At 38.2% G+C, this 15,031-nt stretch overlaps 1 protein-coding gene across 1 annotated transcript in view; it reads right to left on the bottom strand.

Annotated features, from left to right (window-relative positions):
- LOC128877858 (uncharacterized) overlaps positions 1-14,098 on the bottom strand; it is a 25,613-nt gene extending 11,515 nt beyond the window's left edge. Inside the window, exon 1 of the mRNA XM_054125459.1 lies at positions 13,577-14,098. Coding sequence (XP_053981434.1) covers positions 13,577-13,720 — 144 coding nt within the window. The 5' untranslated portion in view covers positions 13,721-14,098. The remainder of the gene's footprint in view (positions 1-13,576) is intronic.
- Positions 14,099-15,031: the final 933 nt, after the last annotated feature.

The raw sequence follows: 15,031 nt of genomic DNA, 5'->3' as shown, positions 1-15,031 counted from the left end.
AATTCGTACAGTGTCTTTATTCGTATAGTAACCAAGAGAAAAAGTTTTAGTTCGATACGTCGCGTACTTTTCTCCCAATTAAATAATCCCGAATAATACAATGATCGTCACGAGTAACGAGGGTAATTCCCTCGAGTTGTACGTCAGCAATCACAGTTTTGAACCGCGACGACTTCCGTTTCCGTCAGAAGATATCATCGCCACATTTTCGCGAGTGGGATGATAATGAAGCTCGCCCACCAGTGAACACGGCCGGCATTTGCCGGCGCGCTGGCGAAAACGCGAACTGAGGACAATTACGCATCCATTCGTCGCGCCAGAATGGATTTAATTGTCGGGGAGGTGTAGCCGGCGCGCCTCCGCACATTTCAATGCCGCGCTATCGATGTATCGTTGATCGTTTCATCGCGGCGCGTATCGTGGAACAATAATCGCGTGGTAAACGCTAATTCCGGTCAATTTCTTTGCCGCTAATTTTAGTAGTCGTGAGCGTCACACGCCGACCGATTCGGACAAACACCAGCAAATTAATCGATTTATCGCGTCGGAGTCGCGACGTTCCGATGCGTCTGTGCCTTCCCCACCTTCGAACCGATACCCAGACGACTGATTTATATTTACTCGTTTATTTAGACGTTCCGATAATTAATGGATCGATCGCCAGATATCGCGATTCAAATTCTTTTTGCCCGTTGCCAAGTGTTTAACTTGATAAATCTACTACGAATTGGATATCAAATGATATATGACTGACCTGAAACATCAATTTCTGTGTCAAATGGTATCGACTTAAATTTAACCAACAATTTCATTCATTTGCGAAGGCACATTGTACATCAATGTTATTCGAGTATTATATATTTAAATAACGATAAACTCGAAGTTTGTTCGTAGCATTCGAGTACTAAATTATTCGAACAGAGTCTAAGCTCTGTTATATATAAAAGTAAGAGTCTATGAAGCGTGAATTGTGGTACGATGGCAGAAAGTTAATGGGTCACGGTGTTCTTGGAAAACGCGCCAGTAATTCCTCGTTACGGAGAACGTTGCGTCTATAGGCTCGCGTGAACGTGTAATTTCTGTTTATCTTTTTTTTTTACTAAACAGTGTCCCCTCACATCGAATTTCTATTAACGCTTAATGCAGTCGTTCGATAAACGATAAAGTATTTAAATTTGTTTTGTATTTAGCGTTCTCCCTCGAAGTAACAACGTCAATAGATCTCACCGGTGACGTTATATCGTGGGAGTGCTGCATTTGTTAACCTTTCAATGTCTCTGTGAATAGTATTTAAAATTCATATTTTGGTAGGCATCCACATATTTTAAGAATATGTTACTCGTTATATTTCTCATGTATTTTCTCAAAATTTGTACGTAGCATTTAAAATACGTATTTTGTAGACATTACAGCTCGGCTACAATGGAAAGCTTCATATTGTTTTGAAAGAGGTAAAGAGGGACTGTAAGGTTTGCTATGGCCGTAATAAACCTGGGATCAGGCGAGAAACCTCATATTATTATGATACATGCCCTAACAAACTGAGAATCCATCTCGGGGATTGTTTTGTAAAATATTATACAAAAACCAAATGCAAAGTGAAATATTTAACAGATTCTGTTTTATATGTTGTACGTTTTATAAATTGCATTATTTGTATACGTTTGCTTGAATTTACGATCATTATAAAGTACCAGTGAAACGCTTCCCTAATATAGTCGAAATCGTTTGGAGTTGCTAGTTCGCCTAAGAGAAAAAGGCCTCGAGTGCAAAGGGTTAACATTGATGGACATGGACCTCGAACTTATTTAAACCAACAGCAGCTTTTGTTTATCTCTTTTGGTCGACGACATCGAGTCAGGTTTCGCGTTCGACCAAGAAAAACCGATTGATTATACGTCAGCCTTCTAATCGGACGGAACGTTCAGGGGAATCTTCGCGGCTTGGGGAAATTAAATTGGGTTCGAGGAAATTGGAAACGCCTCTGATCATTGTTTCAGGGAAAATGACTGCGTTGACGAGGTCTTAAGTTCCACTCGGCCCACGCAACGGCCATTTTCAATTATGTTAAACGCCAGAACTATCAACGACGCGATGACTATTTAAAGGAAAATCCGGTTTCCTTCACTTAGATTTGCTTAGATTTGAAAATTAAATTAGAATCACAGTCACGAAACGCAACTCTCGTCCAAATAAAGTTAGCCACGTACCGTAATTAATTGTGTTTAATCGTTTCTCACGTTAAAAATAACTTGGCATTTTTTTGTCTACCATAAAATGATACTTATCATTATGTATTCCACGGACAATGGATCGCAGAAAAAGGATTCGATGCTACATATTCAATGAACGTTTTGATAAAAATATTTCGCATGATACTGCGTATCTATTGTTATTTTTCGAAGCGTTAGAACTTTTAATTCCATTTGGCGTGGGCCGGGGGAGGGGGCGTGGCGCATACGGATCGACTAACTATCCCTTTCAGCTATATTGCCAATAGAAACGAAAACAAAGTGATCGTGCGGTCGACGAATTCAAAAAACACGTCCATATTTTTCGATAAAGCGACTACGTGCATTGGTCTCGATACCGCAGCGATTCTCGTCGCGTCGCGAATAAATCGCGAAGAAGATTGCATGCTCGATACGATGATTATTCAGGCACAGGAAAAGAATTTAAACTTGAACGAAAGGGCGGTATAAATTGTATATTATTGTTGATATGTTGCATAGCTTTGAAATTGTCCAGATTCTTATGCATATTTCGACAATTCTGCTTGCCATAAATGCATAAATATCCGTAGTCTACTTGTAAAATATTAGAGCGAAAATTGATAGATACGCGTACGTTCCATGTCAATTATTATTGGTCACAGCTGAGAATAAAAATGAAAATTGTTAAAGGAAGATTAGGACAATTTAGAGAATTAGATGAGGATTAGGACTCCTTGAAGGAACTTCTCGAATACAATAGGATTTCCACGATTGATACAGTTTGTAAGGGAATTTTACGAATAGCGTAGTTTGCGAAAAGATCCCCTAAGTAATCATTTTCGTGCAAATACCTCAGCTGTTCGTCGTGATTAACGGAGGATTGCGCTAATTTCAAATAGTACGCAAAGTATTTATGTTCCGGAATTTTACCAAGCTTCTCTCGAGGAAAGACGAAGACGCGAGTTCTTCGCGAGACCAAAAGTTTGTACATTTTTTGTACAAACAGCTGACGGGGGCGTGATGAAGCATTAATTGGCGAGCGGTTAGAGGGCTCGTGGCGCCACAAGGCAGATGCTCCAGGTAATAAATACGCGTTAGAGGAAGGGTGGTAGCGGAAGAGGAAAAGACGCGTGGGAGTAATCGAGGAAGAATTTATGTCCTGTAACGTTCATCTCGCGAGGGATCGAAGTGAACCGTTCGTAAGATTTGTGGCTTTCGTTGACAGAGTATTTAAAATAATTGGCATGGGACTAATCGAGTAGTTAAGTACACAGGTTTCCCTGTGTACGAATAAGTAAGGACGTCGCAGAATGAAAACAAAACAAAGTTCGTGTCAAGCGTTCGTGTAAAGGGAAGCAACGTCGAACGAGAAAAAAAGTTAGTAAACGAAGTAGAGACAAATCGTGACGCTGGCTTGGAGCAAGAACTTGCTCGGTGCTGGTTGCTCGATGATTGGTTGGATTCGTATGGATTACGCGTAATCCGTCAAGGGGTGTCGTACGGTTGTGTAATTTAGATGGCAGTCTAGTTCAAACAAGTACAATAACATTATTCGCGTTATTTAGTACAAATTATCCACGAGGTATTACAAGTAATAATTAAATATCTAAGTCTAGAGTCAATGACAACATTTTACAAGTTAAATAGATCAAATAAACTAACGTCAAAATTTTGTTCGAAGAGAAATTTCTTTCTTCGCCGTATCTTTCGATAAACACAAAATAATTATTAAAATAAACGATTATTAACTGACTGAAATATGTTGGCAATTTAATAAAAAATATCTTCGAGTAAGTAGATACAAAATGATAAATAAAATTTCTCGATTTGTTTATCCGATATATTACAGTTAAACAGAAAATTGACGCAATTTAAGCAACTTCATCCACCATGTAGTCCACCTTTTCGTAGTCGAGTTTGCGACAATAGGTTTTATGCGTCGACTAATAAAAACTAACGGCGCGGCTTTAATCATCGTTAAATCGATTCGTCGCGGCGACGAGGAAGAATTATTTGCGAATGGAGACGCTCGGTCTAACCATGATTGGACGACGCATTTCTCGAACGACGATTGGGTATTTGTTTATTCACTTACGAACGGTGATGAATAAAACGCGTAACACGATAAAATTATTATTACTGCCACGTCGCGTACTAATACGATTCTGGCGCTACGAGTGTATAATACTGCAAACTGTTACGACCACAATCAATTAACATGATTCGTATAAACGCTTGTTGATCGAAAGAAATTATTTGCAATATATCAATAGCTTTATTCCGATTGAAAGTTTTGACGAAATCTAGTCATGGTTCTCGGTGGGAGTCTACGATAGGTTCTATTAAATAAAAGTCGATAATAAATTGAAGGAATTGTGCATTTTAATATATTTTACGACGAAAAATATATTTGATCGAGTATAAACTAATTTCACACTTACGAAAATTCTGTTACGACGTCACCCGTTAGCCGCGTGTTGTAATCAATTAACAGACTTTATATAAACCCTTGTTTCTCGAAAGAAATGATTTGCAATATATCAGAAACTTTTGACAATCTGGTCATGATCCTCGTTGGGAGTCTATGGTAAATCCTATTGAATTAAAATTGATAACAAATTGGAGGTATTGCAGAATTTTAATCTATACGAACAAATGCAATAAAATATACTTGAATGGGTATAAACGAGTACAGTTACCTAATCTATGATATAAAGGAGGACTTTCATACGTGCGAAAATTCTGTTATTGACGTCACCCGTTAGTCACGTGTTATGATACACCCTCTGTTTTCCTCGCTCTACGTGCGTGCGGTAAACGAGAAAAAGTGCTCGTCGTTCCGTCGCATCGTTTCTCTAATGACAAGAAACAATACGCGTCGTGCCGTGAATTCTTATCGCTGCATAGATACCGTTCACCCATCGAAAATATCACAAAGCACACATATTGAGTTTTGTTGTCATTTTGTCATTCATTTACCTTTTATCGATGCCATAGTTCTATTAGTTTCAATATGGTTGCTCTGTCATTGAATAACCTTTCTACCTCGAACACGTGATCTCTATAAAAGTTACTCCTGCAGGGTAGACGTGGAGATCTCATGATGAATTCGTTTTCGAAGAGCCTCAGGGACTGTAGCTACGTTTGGTTGTTGTAACTATGGTACGGGTTCAGCGATTCCGAGGTACCCGACTTAATAAGGGGGGTTCGGTCTGTCTCAATAGAACTATTGAAATCCTTGATGAAGATGTCAGAGAATCATAGAGAGAGAGATACGTAATAAAAGTAATGAGAAATAAGAATGAATTAATGAACGTAAATATTCGATTCGTAAGAAATAAACAAATGTATGATTGGTACATTAGGTGTTACAGTCAAGTTGCATGACTTTGCATTCTTATAAATGAAACACGCTCACATTCTTAAATTTCATTATAGATTGGTAAAGCTCACACGTTTTCGATAGTTTTATCAACGAATAAAAAGTGACACGGCGAACAAGACTCATTTGTTTCGTTTTACAAAACAGCACATTACACCAATACAATACATCAGGAAATTCTAATCAGGAAATTCTAATCAGGAAATTCTAATCAGGAAATTCTGTTATTCAAATTCTGGAGTAATTGAGTTTCCAGTGGAGATCCGTAGGTTTGACGCGACATCTTTCCAGAGATTTCAACGCCGGTGATGTCAGTGGGTGGCCTTAACTCTTTCCTTGGCGGGATAGTTCGCCATCGAACAACAACAGGCGTAGACTTATTAAATAAACTACGCGTATCGCAGCAATAAAAAATAAAGTAATGCCTACCCGAGAAAGTACATAAAGTACATTAACCCGAAAAAGTCCGTAACTTAATTTTCGATCAACGACGACGAATCGGAATACGAGCCGGGGTGCGTATCAAATTTGCAGAGCCTCGTGGAAATTCGCGTAATCATCTTGGCTCGCGCAGCGATATGGGGCCAATTTTAACGCCGAAAAAAATTCGTAAAAATGCGAGAAAAAAAAAAGGTGGACGCGTCGATGGGTTAATAAAACGATGCGTAACCGGAACGAAATATCGTTCGGCGTGGGTATTGATTGCGTCAGAAGATCGGAGGCGTTAATTAATCCGAACTCTGGTCCCATGCCGTGCACCAAACGGACCTACAACGTGACCTTATTAACTCCATAACGAAGAAGAATAGCTTGGCGATCTTCGCTGAAAGAGAGGGCATTATCAACCGACGTGACACGTATACAAACGTTGAACGGGTTGAAATTAAGGCTAGGATCGCTCGATGAATGTGTTTGTATTCGAATAGTTTGCTGATACGATTATTCGGTGGACATTGTTCGAGTACTATTAGGATACTTGAATAGCTACATTCTATTCAAATATTATATATGATTGCTCAAATGCTATTGAAATCTATAATTATTCAAATTATATGGAAACATAATATTCGACTCCTCGATCTCAATTTAAGTACGATTCTCGCCTATTCAAGTTCTACTCGAGTTCCATACTCGGCTATTCGATTATTCGTATAGTCCCAGCCCCAGTCTGTACAGAATCGATCTTACTAGAAATGTCAACAAGTACATCATACCAATACCAATACCAATTTCAGCTGATTTCGATATCTGTGTGATAGATCGACGCAATGATAGGAGATTGATTAAGGAGTGTATTAGGGAATGTGTCATTGGATTGGTCCCGTCACTACTGTCAAACGTAACTTCACTCCGTTAAGGAGGTCGACGTCTGACGTCGCAGCAGAGATCGTCGATCAAACGGTATCATTGACGTGATTAATTGGTAATTAATGGAAAGCTGCGTGGAAAAATGATTAATAGGCGCTGGAGTCGGTCGTGTCTTATCTCCCAGGGAAAACCCAGACGTGATTAATTCGGTAACAAATGATTTATTCATGATTTATTCATGTAAAACATGTATTTAATATGAATCTTTAAGTATTTCTAATCGACCTTTCGAGCATATTGACATTGTTCATAATACACTAATGGTTTAAAAATGAAATTATTTCAATTCAACCTGTTTTAACATTTTATTTTGCGAACAAATAGATCAATACGAAATTATACATTTTCTTTTTTTTTTTATACAAGTTTGCAATGGCATGCTTCTGTGATAAAGTGTACGATACATGAAGTAACGATAATAGGTAAATAAATATTGATTCCATATTAAACATTCGTGTTGAGACTTAAAGAATATTAATATTAATTTCAGAATCTTAACCCGAATGGCTCGAAAAGTCGACCGGAAATAATTAGAAAATCCATGAAAGATAACGAAAATAGTCAGTCTATCTTTAGACGAAAGCCAAACGAAATCAGACGAATTTGATAAATTATTAATCACCTCGCTCTACCGCGAATGTTCCTCCATTAACTGCAACCTGGGCGACGGAGACGAGTCGTCGAAATTACATTCTCATTTCTGGAAAGCAGCGAAATAGTTTCCATTTTACCGGAGTTGGTTCGCGAGTACGAGAACGAGCTGTCAAGTACCAGACTTATTAATCGAGAACGATTTCAGGACTGTTCGCAAGAGCGACGCGGTGAAAATGGCCGAGCATTCTGACGAGAATCGATCGATCCCAACGATCGGCGAACGTACTTGGACAATTAATGAGTTGTCGAAATCCGCGCTGCGAGGACTCGATTCCGTCTTGACTCGACGCGCTCGGGCTCGTTGCTCGTCGGTAATTATAACTTTCTAATTCGATCTTCGAACTGGGGAAACGCTATTTTTAATTATGTTATTACGCAGACTACACGAAATATCAAAGATATAGAGACTGTAGAAATTATAGAGACGGTGTGGATACTATATAAATTGTGAAACATTACAACTGTACTAGCTAGATGACATTACCTATACAAAGGTTACAAAGTATGAAAAAAAGACATCATCGAGTTTGAGAATTTAGAAAATAATCATCAGACTGACCAGATGCAATGCCTTGCAACGTATTCCACCCAAATCCTTACCTGGTGCTATTACGATTAAAGGAGACAAGCAAATGATCTACTTCCAGTGGAATCTACTTCTAATACAGTTGCCAATTCTCCCTCGTCAAAAAACGCAAGAAATAGTCGGGGAACTTCGTGATTCGCATTTCAACGGAGAAATGTTTGACAGTAATCGCGGTACAGGTCGATGGAGCGCCCATCGGAGTGACACGGGTAAAAATACGAACAGGAGATTGCATTGTTGTAACAATGTGCCATGTCGGTCTGCGCGGTAGGAAACACGGTTCAGAATTCGTATTTATCGCGAGGGAAAGGAACAATCTAATCGCTAAATCCTCTTTCTGTGTTGGTTTACGATTACGCTGGTGTACAAAGCGTATAATGATCAATGATTAACGATTATGCCTGCTCTGTAATCAAGCCGCTAACGATTGTCATCGCCGTGTAATCGTGGTTGATAAGTGACGCAAACAATCGAAGCGAATTTATGCATCGGGCATGATTAAGTCGTTAATTATTAATCGCTGTGTGATTAGTTTTTGATTGTGGCTGAATCGATGGGTTTGGTAATTGAAAGAAATGTAGAAAGAAGATGGTAAATCACTTACGATCGCGGATTATAAATGTGGCTTGCGGTTAAATCGATTATGACCATCAGGTTCAACCGTAAGGGTAATTAATTGAATAATTATTGGTTGTAATTAACTTCAGTATTTAATTCTAGGAGTAATTTTAAAGTGACGAATCACTGCCCAATTAGTTGGATCGTTTACAGCTATATAATATTCTGCGTAGTACAGATAATAAATTCAGGAAGAAATAGCAGAAAGGTTTGGAGATGTACGTGTCTTCTGGAGACCGAGGGAGGGTCATGGACCCTTCAATTCGTTCATTTTCAAGAAATGTTCCCTAGGACCATCGTTTTGAAGCTTATTTTCAAGCCTTATTATTTAAGGTTCACTCAACTCGATGTTTCTTAAAATCTCTTTCCATGCATTGATCATTGGAACTTTAACAACTGCGGTAGTATATGTTCCCTGTATTATTTTTATCGTTGGAGGAATAAATTGTTTTGTATAGCGTAGACTAATATTCCAAGTTTTACACTGTTTAGTAATACATACTTTAGACTGGGCCAATATTTAATAAAAAAAACACTACAGAAATGAAAAACACTACAGTGACTGTATAATGACAGTCACTATAAAATATTGTAAAACGAGAGAGATTACCTTTTCTTAGAAGACTTAAAGGTATACTTCATATATTCATTTGAGTGGCAGAAGAATAAGTGGCACGGACTTATGGGACGACCTAACATTTCTCTAAATTGAGTAGTCTGTATTTTCCATCGAAACACAAGGAGGAAGTGAACAAAATTTTATCCGAGTCGAACAAAGTAGGAGTTATAGAAAACTCACGGACACATACAGTGATCCGAAATACATATATTATGGTATTGTATTATAGTATACAGTATATATTAAATACATGTATTATAGTATTGGCCCCCTTTTATATCATCCCGGGCTGTGAAGATATTACAGAAGAAGAAGGTGTGCCACTACTTTGTTTAATCACTATACAATTTATTTTTAGCTTCCAATGAAATGTGTGCGCCAATTGACGCGAAATAATCGTTTCGAGCCGTGGATTATATCTGAAATATTCCTTTCTGGAGCATCGAGCTTCCTTACTAGCTTTTATTATAGCAACCACCAGAACGAAGAAAGAGAATACATTACGAAATACTCCCCTTACGCCTTCATTTGCCGTGAAACAAGGGAATCTCGCGGTGGAACAGGTAGACTCTGCAATAAAGAAATTTGAGACGAACGCAATTTTAAGAATGCCAGATGGAACGGAATACAAGTTGCAGGACGCTATAATAACGTCGACGGAGAATTGAATATTCTATGGGCGCGATTACGAGACGCGAGCTTGTCTCCGTGTTTGCCAGGGGGTCGAGAACAAACGGCGACTTATTGTTAGATTTATCTCCTTCGATGCTTTCGCGGATGCCATTAACACGGAGATAATAAAGCTGCCCCAAAAATGCGACCGACAACGTCACAGCACTTTGTTATTGCCAAGGATTCTCGTTTCTTTGTGAACACCTTTTAAATTGGTTACGATTTCAATGGAGGCGGCCCCTAACGACGCTCACGATCAAGTCGTATTTCGAACATGCTACCGTTGGCAGGTGAAAAGAATTAATCGAACTAATCCAGGCGCTATCGACGCCTTTGATCTATGAAGAGCTCGTCTAGATCGTTATTTTGTCTCACAAATGTGTAACTAAATAGTACACGAGTACAGTTGAAATATAAAAAAAAAAATAAATCTCCAAAGTAACGAAATAAGAAAGTTTACTGTTGGCGTGCAAGAAAAATGATCCCCCAATCGTAGTCGTCGTGGGTTTATCGCCACCTTTGACGTACAAAGACGGTCGTCTATTATGAGACGCATTTTGTCCTACAGCTACGTAACTAAACGATTCTCTTCAGCGTTTTGAATCTAAACGAGATGAAATCTGAAACACGAGAAATCGAAAGACAACGAAATGCTAAAATTGGACTTTGACGCGATACTACAAGCTTCTGACATTTCCAAGAGGTGTGTCGTTACACGGATCAAAGCCATAGATTTTTCTTTCGCGTTTTCATGTGTCGAGAAAATGTCGAATCGAGATTCGTCGCGTTCCAGAACTCGAAGCCGCGAAAATACGCGCGAAATCGATTCCCTTGAGCTGGGATCACGGTGCAAATGACACCTCGTTGCGTGAACGATACAGGAAGGATGAAACGGACTTTCGAAAGTCCATTCGTTTTATTTTTTTTCTCGAACAGAAGATGGGCGTACATTGGAAATTCTGTAAAGCTGTTCAAAGCGTTCATCTCGCTATTTTCGATTGACTTATTTTCGTTGTTGTTCTTTTTCTAAATTTTATTTGGCTACTCAGTTAAGCATAAAAATAAAATGAAAAATTAGTATTTATGTAGGTTACTATATTTGGAAAGAATTGGCCAGCGTTGATACAATTTTATTAAGAAAAATTTCACGAGCAAGTCGAATAATTAAATTCTCGATGAATTAATAAATTATTATATTACTGAATTTCAAATAACGCATTACTAAATTATTAAATTGTCGATGACAAATTATTGACGTATCACTTTTCACAAATCAATAAAGTATTAAATTTTACGTATTAGCAAGTCATTATATTGTTAAATTTTAGATTGTGTAAATTTTAGTCTGTGAGTTCGAGTGTCAGATAATACTCTGTATATCAAACTTCTTCAATTTCTTCATTTTTCCTTTATCATGATTAATATAATCCAACCGAAAGAGTCTAATCAAAATCAGGAGATAGTATTTAACATTTGCTAGTGAAAGGCTCCGGGCTTAAATAATATTAAACTTTAGATAAATTTTAATTCATTTGTTCTCAAGAAATCGAAAATATTTTCACAAGTATAATTCCTTTATCGATTAGCGAACAAACAAGTGCTATCCGGTAGATACTAAACGCTAAGGTTTACCTTCATTACATAAATTACGTAGAAGCTTACATAACAAAATCTGTTAGCTAAGATGACAATTAGACAAGTTCTCAAGAAATCGAAAATATTTTCACAAGTATAATTCCTTTATCGATTAGCGAACAAACAAGTGCTATCCGGTAGATACTAAACGCTAAGGTTTACCTTCATTACATAATATACATAGAAGCTTACATAACAAAATCTGTTAGCTAAGATGACAATTAATTAGGGGCGACTTTGTTACAGAACATCGCGCGGATTAAAGAGGGTCAGAGACTATTTCATGAAAGTGACAGTAAACGGAGGGCGAAGCTCGCAGGAACCCTCCGAGACTCGTTTCCCAGAGGCGTTCACCGGAAATGCGTAATGCTACTTGTTGATCGTGAGTCGTATCTCGTCCAGTGGTTAACGCCTGTCGACGTCAGACAAAAGCGCAATATTCGAAGGGTGCTCGAAAACCCAGAGTGGTTTCATTCCAGAATTTTCTTAGACTCCCCAAAACTACTCCATGATATAGATACAGGATAGTAATAATTATAATTCGTATTCGATGCAGTTTGAGCTAGCACTGAGCTCGCTAGAATAAATTAATTCTTCGACTATCGAGAATTCGAATAGCTATTGGAGTATTTGTATAGGAACTTTATTTTTGCAGTATCGCTGGTTGAATATTGTTACTCGATCCGAATATTATTACTCTTATGATTTGCAATATCATTACTGAAATATTAATCTATCTATATAGTTGTTAATTCACTTATGTATTTAGTAATTACATTCGTGTAATGATATTCGAATACAATTTTCTTGTTTCCTTGAATACCGACATTTATCCCGTTATCCTATAATAACGAAGACTTGTATTTATTTCCTTGAAATTAATTTCCAAATTTGACACAGGTTTTTGTTAATCATCTTCGTCATATTGATCGTTAAATACTGATCGAGGTTCGAATATTTTTACAGCCAGGGAATGTGCGCTTCGGCAATTGTATTTCAACGATCAGGACCACGAACAGCATATTTGTATTCACTCAATTTCTATTAAAAAGAGTGTTTCCCTTCTCTATGTACAACTCTGTTATCTCTCTTTATACTATCGCCATTTCAACAATTTTCAATATTTGTTTCTCTTTGTGTCCCATCCCACAGCTTTACTCCTGCTAAACACCAAACTGTGCCACTTCCAAAGATCATGGATAACGTAACAGCGTGTTTTTACATCACAGATACATTTTAAACAACGACGTTTGTAACTGACTATTTTTTTATGAGAATAACACACGTTCGAATAAATGATAATTATTAAAATTGTGATTATTAAAATTCACATAGAAATTGTTGTTTTTTAGTCGAACTACAGCAGAACTTCGAATCATTTTGATAGTTTTATCTAACGAAATACCTTGATTAATATAAATTTAAATTAACATACAAAAAGTTCATTGTTTCAACAAATAAGCGTTACGATTATAAGGTAGCTTGTATTGCATCGGTTTTATTTGTTATCCATTATTTTAATCAAATTCTGTCCACTTTTATCGAATGACACGTTTCACAACTTCAAGGAGGAAGTTATTTCTTGCTTATTCATACATCCATGAATAAATTAATAAGTGGCAACTTGTTAATTTATTAACATACTGAGAATCTCTGAAGACGTTCCTACATGAAAACACATGTGCAAATCCTGCTTTTGTTAACTTTCTAGCAATGGTATCCATCATGTATTGAATTAGAAACACGTTATGCAACGGAGAAGACAAAAGGTGATAAAAATGTCGAACTACATAGAGACGAGTGATTAGTTAGTTCGAGCGATTACTCACCGGATACTCGTCGTACTTGGTAGCATAGTCTGGAAAGTCGAGGTTCCCTTGGATGCTCCTCTTGCTGAGAGCACGCTGGCCAATGGTACCAGCGATGATGGGCACCATAGCCACCACCACCAGTGGAATCACTCCGTTCCCCATCTCTCTGGCCTTTCTTCTCTACTTGGAATTCGTAAGATTCTTGTCCACTTACAGCATCCGCGTACGCGGCTCCAAGGGTTCAACTCCTTCCTCTTCGAGGTCCTTCCCGGTCTTCGCACCACTGCTCCTCCAGAGGAGCCTCTGGATCCTCTTCCAAACGCGATCCAAACGACTCTGCGATCCTTTCTTCCTCGATTATCTCGACTTTTGTCGCCCTCGAAAGTACAGATTGCGCGTACGTTCAGGAGTTGTTAACGACTTGGCGTTGATTTCGAATTTCGCTGCGAGGGATCTCGTGGTCGTGGTCGGAACGTGGATACTGGCACGCGGGTTAATACCAGAAAGACGAAAGGACGTGCTCGAGGATACAATGTGACGCCTAGAACGGTAACAGCTCACCTATATACTTTAGCGTGTACGCGTGCTTGAAGCGACGCAGGCGCGCTGCGAGAATTCTCGAAACCGCGGGTTGATCCTGCGACACAGACGCGAGCTTTTACACTCGGGATTCAGGACCCTCGTGCGTCTATGGTTGGGAATGATCGTACAGCTTCTTTGTACTCATAACCTTCCGTGAGGGCGATTGAGAAAACTTTCATTTTGATTGGAGAAATATAGTAGTAGTTACAGGGAGGTCACAAACATACGGATTATGATGCTCGTGTTGTTAATTATAATGAATCAAGTGGGATATATTTTCTATCGAAACATGAGAAGTAACTAATGAAAATTTCAGCTAAACTGGGAGAAATATAGTAGTAGTTACAGGGAGGTCACAAACATACGGTTTATGAAGCTTGCGAATTACAATGCATCAAGTGGCATATGTTTTCTGTCGAAATATAGGAAGTAACCAAATAAAATTTCAGCTAAATTGGGAAAAATATAGCAGTAGTCACAGGGAGGTCACAAACATACGGTTTACGAAGCTCGTGTTGTTAATTATAACGAATCAAGTAGGATATATTTTCTATCGAAACACGAGAAGTAACCATACAAAATTTCAGCTAAATTGAGAGAATTATAGCAGTAGTTACAGGGAGGTCACAAACATACGGTTTATGAAGCTCGTGTTGTTAATTATAACGAATCAAGTGGCATATGCTTTCTGTCGAAACATGAGAAGTAACTAAAGAAAATTTCAGCTAAACTGGGAAAAATATAGTAGGAGTTTTAGGGAGGTCACAAACGCATAGCTAACGTGATCACAATTACAGCGAATGTTCTTAAAAGCTCTACTTAAGTACCCTATATTTTCCGTTGTAGCATAAAGAGCAGCCGAAAACAAATTTCATCTCGATTAGGTCAGAA

Source organism: Hylaeus volcanicus, chromosome 6 (genome assembly GCF_026283585.1).
Source record: "Hylaeus volcanicus isolate JK05 chromosome 6, UHH_iyHylVolc1.0_haploid, whole genome shotgun sequence".
Lineage (NCBI taxonomy): Eukaryota > Metazoa > Arthropoda > Insecta > Hymenoptera > Colletidae > Hylaeus > Hylaeus volcanicus.
Note: the sequence above shows the minus strand (reverse complement) of the source record. Positions and strands in the feature narration are given on the sequence as shown.